Below are 8,096 nucleotides of genomic sequence, written 5' to 3'. Positions count from 1 at the left end.
GATTTAACACTCTACATGCTGTAAGCAAGTGAAGGCTTTTGGAGCAAGCCAGAATGAGCTCATTATCACTTCTCCAGCCATCTGGTTTTGCTGTGTGACTGTACTACATCATCTGGTCGCACTGATGGCAACCCACCATATGCATAATTTTAAATAAATTTTAAAAAAATCACTTGTTATTGTGAAACAAAGCATAACCGTGTTAAACATGCCGCAGTTGGACTGTGCATGAAGTTTACTTGGAAGGAAGGAGAGTGTGCTTTGTTGGGTGTCAGAAATGTTCAGTTGTCACATCACAGCAAGAAGGACCTGAGTTTGAATCTTAGCATTAATTTGCATAACGTTCCTCAGCACAGTGTGTTCAGTTGTTTCTTCACACAGTCAAATGGCATGCAGGTCACATGAACTGGAACCTGGATAATGCAAATGAGTGCGCACATGTGCAGGTATGTAGCCCTAAACTCTCCAGTTTCTCTGCTCTTTATGCATTGCACTCGTCTTTCACCCTTGAAATCTGTGCCTGTACTCTGTCATTAGGAAGCAGGAGTCCTGAAATAATCTTGGTACTGCAGGGTGAATGGAAGTTGCAGAATGCGTTCTGTCCGTTTACATTTTTCTTTTGTTTTTACATAAAAGAAAAATGAAATTAATTAAGTACATAGTGTTTGTAGCTTGTGTTTTCAAAATTGGACAAGATAAGTGGTAAGCTTTTTGTTTGCGGTACAATTCTACAGTCAGTATTTGGTTTGACAAACCTTTATTCTTCAACACAGCCTGAACTCTCTTAGGCAAGTTTTCGTGTCATTTCTTTAAGAAGTCTTCAGAAATAGTTCTCCAGGCTTCTTGACATTCAAGGACATTCAGCTTCTTCTTTGGATGTTGGCTGCCTTTTGTTCTGTCATTACTTATTACTCCATAAGGCCTGTTGTCACTGACAAGTTTAGTTCTTGTGTAATTGGGCATACCTCAGTCTTTTCTCCCTGTTTTTCTTTCTTAAGAATGGCTTCTTGACAGCCACCCTTTCACTGAGACCATTTCTGATGGGTCCACAGTAAGTGGATCCATCTACAGTTTGCCATCTACCACTCCCAACTGGTCGCAGTGAATGGCTGCCCCTCCCTGAACCTGGTTCTGCCTGAGGTTTTTCCTGTTAAAAGGGAGTTTTTCCTTCCCACTGTCACCAAGTTCTTGTCATAGAGGAGTCAACATACTGTAGAACATGGCAGCGTATTTTGTGCCTGTCAAACTGTGTTATCTTTGGCATTTTTCAGATTAAATTCAACTAAAGAAATCAAAACAAATCATCTGTTTTTGTGACAGGCTGCAAGTAACAAAGTGCCTAAAGATAGAATTTAAATTTGGCTCTCTGCTAAGTTCTCTGTTACGTGTAGACACAACACTGGTTCATTCCTCGAGTTAGATGTCTTCTTTTTATCCTTGAATGAGTCATAGGTCTGTGTTAAGTAGCTTAACAGACCTCTAAAATGGTGAGAGACAATAGGTTTACAAAAAGTAGCCAATGTCCAAAGAAAATGTTTGAATAACCTTCAGAAAGCTTATAGAAGCTTATTGCTCAAATGCACTTTGTCTGGCTCCTTGCAAGCAAAATATAAAGAAATAAGAGGTGGCTCAAGATGTTTGAACAGTACTGTATTTTCTGTAACATATACACTCACTGGCCACTTTGTTGGATACACATTGGTGGTACTGGGTTGGACCATCCTTTGTCTTCAGAACTGCCTTATTTCTTCGTGGCATAGATTCACGGTGGCATTTCAGAGATTTTGGACCATATTGACATTATAGCATCACACAGTTACTGCAGATATCAAATGACCCCTGCTGTGGTCGTCTGCTTCTGCATACCTTTAATTGTAACAAGGTATGCAGAAGGGTTCATTTGAAATACTGCTGTTTTCCTATCCGCTCAAAGCAGTCCGACCATTCTCCTCTGACATCATTGAGGGATTTATCCTCAGTGGATATTTTTTGTTTTTCATGCCATTCTCTATAAAACCTAGATATCGATTGAATGAGCAGATTCTGAAATACTAAAATCCTGAACTACTAAGGGGTGGCTGCAGCTCAGGAGGTTATCTACTAATCAGAAGGCTGATGGTTCAATCCCTGACTGCTCCCAATCTGCATTCCAAATATCCTTGGGCAACACACTAACCCCAAGTTGCTCTCTGATGCATCTCTCAGAGTGTGATTGTTAGATAGAAAGCGCTTATGTAGAAAAAAGTGCTTGGGTGAATGGAAAATGTCGTATAAAGAACTTTTAGCACTCAAATGGATTAGAACGGCACTATATAAGTCCATTTATCATTTATTCAGTCCATTTGTTTGGTATCAACAACAATCCCATATTCAGAGTTGCTTAAATCACCTTTCTTTCCCATTCTGATGCTCAATTTGAACTTTCCCTTACCTTCATGTCTACATGCCTGAATCTTCTGAGTTGCTGTCATGTGACTGCCTGATTAGAGATTTGCATTAATGAGGACTGTAATAGCCCTGTGATAAATTTGCGATATGTGCCCCCCCCCCAATTCTAAAACAGCTGGGATAGGTTCCAGCCCAACTGTGACCCTGAATTGGATAAGTGGAAAAAAATGGATGAATGGATGGATAGAGAGCTTGAACAGGTGTACCTAACAAACTGGCTGGTGAGTTTATGTCATGCAGTGATGAATGTTTCTATTTTAAATAAATACATCATAAGTTTCAAATAAGGAGATTAGTGTATGTAAAAATGCAGTTTTTCCTTCTCTCGGCTGCGTGTGATGTTAATGAGCGGATCTCCTCATCCACCCGCTGCTCCAAACATCTGTTTGAAAAGGGCAGAGAGTCATAAGAAAGTAGTCCTAAAGGAAAGGGAATGGGGAGGGGGGGTGTTTCAGAGAATGGATGAAGTGAGGGGCTGTGTAAGAAATAAGAATTATTTTTGACCTGTGACTTATGCAAAGCTACTCTACTGGAGTCAAAAGATGAAAATATGCTGGAAAGGAACAGAATGGCCCCCCTTTATATAGGGATTTTCATGCTTTGATTTATACAACAAACTATTTGTTTTGGGTTTGTTTTTTTGTTTGTTTGTTTTTTGCAAAAATGGCAAAGTTTTCCTTTTGTTTGTAGAACCCAATAGAAAGCTGTTATGTGGTCCTCCATACAGCGAGAGATGTAAGGCTGCCAGTTTCAGAAAAAAACACTTGATCATTGTTTTAAATCACAAATACTATTTTAAAGGATGAATGCTTTCTTTTCATTGCATCAGTTCTGCAAAAACAATACAATTCAATTGTGTATTATAGTCCAAATTGCTGATGCTGTAATTTTACAAGCCAACAACACTGACAAAATAATGCTAGCTGCAGCAGTCTTAATGCAACAGCCTGTTTTGTGCCACCAAACGCTGCTACATTCCTGTAACTGAGCCTTGCATAGATAAAAAACACTGGTTTCGATAATCATTGTGCTTTTTACATTATGCATGCAGTGAGAAAGATTATCCAAAAAAATAAAATAAAATAAAAAGAACAAGAGCAGGAACCTTTTGCAAAAACATTGTTCACATTTTTGTGGCACCTCTGCCAGTGTCATTTGTCCACTGCATCAAATTAAAGCACCTGACCTTCAGTTTTATGTTTCGGATAGATAGCGAAGGCCCAGTAAAAAATATTCTTTGCAGCAAATATGTCATTCCCAGCATTTTTTTCTGTCTTTGACATTCATATTGAGATTTAGCAAAAAATTTAAGCGTGTCCATCACTGAAATTGGAAACAAGCTCCAGCTCTGACTCAACTGGTGGCGGAGAGCTGAGGGCTGAAAGAGATTTATCATATTAGAAGACATGATGTTTTCTTGGCTTGTTGCGTGGATTCACATCACTGGACCAAGGTATCCATTTTGTCTTTTGTGTGAGGAACAAAATGACAGTGCTTAGAACTGCTGCCGCCACGAAGCGCAAGCACAGATAGTTACTGTTTGCCTGAGGAGGATATTAAACGGGCTTCCTTATTTGGGAATCATTTATCCGTCTGCAGTGCCGGCCCTCGGCTGTGTACTTTATCCTGTGGCTAACTGCATCTCAGTGAGCCTTTTGCTGTGATAAAACGGTTCATAACTGTGCAGATAATTCATTTCAAATGTCCCCCAAAATTGCCACCCTGGAATGTATGATCACTCTCAAGATGAATGACACTGCAAAGGCACCACTTTGCCAGTTAAGCAGCCTCTAATTGTAGATTGAACCAGAGTGAGAAAAGGGGGGAAAAAATCATTGTCTGTCTTTCTTTGTATCCCAGGTTAATTAAAGAACATTTGCTGAATTTTAATTAAAAGGTGAAATATAGTCGATTGGTCCAGTAACTTTCAAATGCCTTTATGAAAAACCCCTTTTACAGCCAGTGAGAGCGCAGGAGAGCCTTTATCTTGTACACAATACTTTATCAAAGAATCACATATAAAAACACTTCTTTCCAGAGAAAGCTTTTAACTGTTTGATTCTCTCATTGGTTGCTCCCTCTAAATCGGACACGTTGAAGCCCTCGACTACAAGGAACAATCGAGGAACAGAAAATGCACACCACACCACACAGACCCTTAAATTTAAGATTAGAATGCAACACACACAATTCAAAAATATATTCCTCTAATCTTGCAATAGTTGCAATAGGTTGTTTTTCTTTTTTCTTTCAGTTGTACAATTAGAAAAAATACACAGGTAACTGGATTTACTGGAGGAAACGCTTTAACAAAGTCACAAATAATACTGTATTTTGCACCAATGACAGCTTTGGATCCGACGCTCTATCATCACTAAGTGTCTGCAGTGTTCTCTGTGCCATGAAGCATCAGAGGAGATGTTGATCTCCCGTGTGTTCACATGAGTGTTCGCATGCCCTAAAAGGTGTGGAACACTGTGCCCCGCCAGCGTCCTGAGGGTCATATACACTTGTATTGACATTTCCAGGGTTCGCCCCGCTGTTTTGTCATGTGTGTTCGCAAGTAGTCACCTCGGGGAGGGGTGTCTGGTCCTGCATTACCACTTGAGGAGGGGTGGGGGCAGGGCGAGCGTGGGCCACTGAGTTTTTCTGCAGCTCGACCCCGAAGGCGGGAGGAGCGTTCTGCAACTGTCTCCTGTACTGCACAAAGCTGCAGGTCTTTAGGATGATGGCCAAGATGTTCTTTCCTATTAGGATCCCAGATACCCTGGCGTCCCTGTACAAAAGCATGTTCCCCCCGCGGATGAACAGAGTGATGATGTTAATGGTCACAAGGCTGAGGATGGGGTACAGGAGCATCTTGTGGGGGACAATGTTGATGCCCTGCATGCTGATCTCGCTCAAGGACACGCAGGGCAGCACGAGCAGGAGGATGTAGCAGTAGAAGAACATCAGGCCCTCGGCCCACAGAGGAAGCCCTTTCTTTTGTGGCTCCCACAGGTTGGCTTGGATGTCCAGTATGTCCAGCAAGTCCACCACCACCCAGAAGAGGCGGTTACGGATCTCCTCGCGCTTCTTGAAGGCTCGAACATACTCCATGTGGTCGATAGCCACCAGCACCACAAACAGCACTGGGATGCAAATAGACAGCAGCAGGGTCAAGGCTTTCCTCGCGAGAGCGTCTAAGCTCTTCCTGTCTGCTTTGTAGTTTTGATACACAAAGTAGACCTTGATCTCCAGCACGAAGATGTAAAGAAACCAGAGAATCATGGCGTAGCCTCGCTTCGCTGTGCGCACCTCGGCGCCCACCCACACTGCCACGTAACGCAAGACAATTAAGAAGCAGATGTCTCCCACCATCACCATGATGCAGATGCCGATCTTGCGGGGGCCGTGATTCTGCTCCACCAGGTAGGCATCAATCAGCGCCATGCTGCTCATGATCAGAATGGTGGACAAGCACACGTGGGGTTTGTTGGTGGGAGGCGGGGGTACCATCCTTGCCTGTCTGAGAAGAAGAGGAGGAGGAGTGTCGTTGAAGAGGGAGTGCAGAGGGTCCTCAGTTGTCCAGTGAGAGGCAGATCAGATAGCGCTGCTAGACAGCGGTGTTCCCCTCCATTGCTTCTTTCTTGGCCACAATCCAGGATGCATTAATAGGATTCACACAGATCACTTCAATCAATCTCCGCCTGTGCCCAAGCCACCTGCCGGGTAGACAGCACCCCTCATTTAGTAAATTGTGTTAATTGGTAAACGGTCTGTAAACATACAGCTTCACTTGTCTGTGAATTAATATCTCAGGATGTGCCTACCTTTTTACGCTCTGATAATTATTCAGGGAACACAACAGTTTAATCAGCGAGTTGCAGTTTCTCTTATTAAAAGAGAAAAGCTGCTGCGATGTGCTCTCGTTACAGATTCACTCTCGACACCCTTGTTTTCATGCAAGCTTAAGCTGGAGAGATAAAAATCCAGCTGAATACTCACTTGTGTCCCTCTTTGTACTTTATCCTAATGACTGGCAGCGAGCGATCATCCATGAGACTGCACTGGGAGATCACAAAGCCCATCTGTAATCCACAGGAGAAGAGAGGAGAAAAGGCAAGGGATCCTCTCCTTCTCTGACAGCCATAAATCCACCAATCATGGATAGGTTTCTGTCGCTCTTTCCTTCTTTCTTTCTTCAGGTGAAAGAAAAATCCCCAAATCTTGCCGTCATAATCCACTTACCAATCAGACCGAATCAGGAATAGACATCTTGATGGTCACAAAGACAGCTCTCAATTTCTGCCTCTAAGAATAGAGGTTGTTTAGTTGTTGTGCTTAGACGGAGGCTTTAAAATGCCCCAACTTCAAAAAGAAAAAAACAGGGTGGTGGTGACAAAGTTGATTAAAAATACAAAACCTCAGCAGTAAGTCCTGCTTCAAAGACAATTTCCTCTCCAGAAGTTTTCTCCTTCATCATCCACCATCCCTGGCCGAAGAAGATGAAATGTTTTGTGTTGTTTTCCTGTGCAAGTATGTGCGTTTCACAAGAAGAAGGATTTTTGTGGCTCTTTTGAAAGCACCGCGAGCGTCCCTTTTCGCTCACACTCACTGTTTGCATGTGTGTGTGTGCATGCGCGCGTGTGAGGGAGAGAGAGTGTGTCTGCGCGCAGGTTTCAGCTGTCTCCACGCTTCGTTGTCGCTGTAAAATGCTGCCCCCCTGGCGAGATCCTGGCTGCTGCACCGCTTTCTGTCTCCCGCTCAAGCAGTTTTTTTGTTGTTGTTTCTTTCTTGCCAGGGACACCAGGATCAACAGCGCCGGTGGATTCCCCTGTGTCCACTCGGCGTGCTCTGCCAACACCACCAGCACTGTTATAGTCCAACGCCGCTGCTTGTCTCTGCCCGTCAGTCTCTGTGCGCTCTTCAGCCCTCTCCGAAGTCAGAGAGATGCTCCTCTGGTGCGTTGAGACACACTCCTGAGATTTTTTTTCCCCCTTTCTCTCCGTGTGTCTCTCTCACAGCTACGCTCCTTCTCCCTGTTCTGCCCAAGTAAAGGCACTTGCTGTGTGGAGGTGACACTCAGCAGACCACAGCTGCAGAGAGGAGAGAGAAAAGAGGTAGAGAGAGCGAGAGAGAGAGAGACAGAACACTTTTCCAGGGGGTGGAGAAAAGCAGGGTGGGAAAGGGGATGGGGAGGGAGCCAGCGTTCTGCAGCTTAGCTGAATGCACAACTTCTCTCTCTTTCTCTCATCCTGTTTTCCCTTGCCTTTCTTTTTCTTTACCTCTCTCACTTCCCTTTCTGCTTTTCACATTGTGTCTTGCACTGATATCCTATTTTCTCGGGCTGTTTTCTGTTTTGGCTCCCAGAAAAAGCCTCCGGTCTCCGTCTTCTTTAAAAAGCCCATTATGGCGCCGTGCAGTTCTACCTCTCCCAAGTTCGAGGTGAATGGAGATGAAAAGTGATCCGGAGAGGAGAGGGGGGGGGAGATGCTCTCCAGTATGGGATGTAGAAAGCCAGCTTCCCAGGAGGATGTGTGTCTGCAGTCATCTGGGGAGACATGGGGAGGTTGGGGTGGGGGTAGGAGGGGGATTGAAGAGAGGAAGATGGGGGGTTTTGGGGGGGGGGGGGGGGGGGGGAGCGGGGGGGGGGGGTTTCAACGCCT

The 8,096-nt window shown here is 44.1% G+C and overlaps 1 protein-coding gene across 2 annotated transcripts; it reads right to left on the bottom strand.

Annotated features, from left to right (window-relative positions):
• Positions 1–4,369: 4,369 nt before the first annotated feature.
• Positions 4,370–7,866, bottom strand: LOC102308801 (transmembrane protein 121). 2 transcript variants are annotated; one of them, XM_042222880.1, is made up of 2 exons: positions 6,261–7,866; positions 4,370–6,152 (listed from the first exon to the last, which is right to left on the bottom strand). In XM_042222880.1, exon 2 carries the CDS (start codon positions 5,944–5,946, stop codon positions 4,996–4,998), a length of 951 nt encoding a protein of 316 aa, XP_042078814.1. In that variant the 5' UTR covers positions 5,947–6,152; positions 6,261–7,866; the 3' UTR covers positions 4,370–4,995. The 2 variants fall into 2 exon arrangements, with proteins under 2 accessions (XP_042078814.1, XP_005927212.1); XM_005927150.3 differs by having other exon boundaries at positions 6,436–7,866.
• Between the last annotated feature and the right edge of the window lie 230 nt (positions 7,867–8,096).

Source organism: Haplochromis burtoni, unplaced genomic scaffold, assembly GCF_018398535.1.
Source record: "Haplochromis burtoni strain Fernald_Lab_line unplaced genomic scaffold, NCSU_Asbu1 Contig_96, whole genome shotgun sequence".
In the NCBI taxonomy this organism is placed as follows: Eukaryota; Metazoa; Chordata; class Actinopteri; order Cichliformes; family Cichlidae; genus Haplochromis; species Haplochromis burtoni.
Note: the sequence above shows the minus strand (reverse complement) of the source record. Positions and strands in the feature narration are given on the sequence as shown.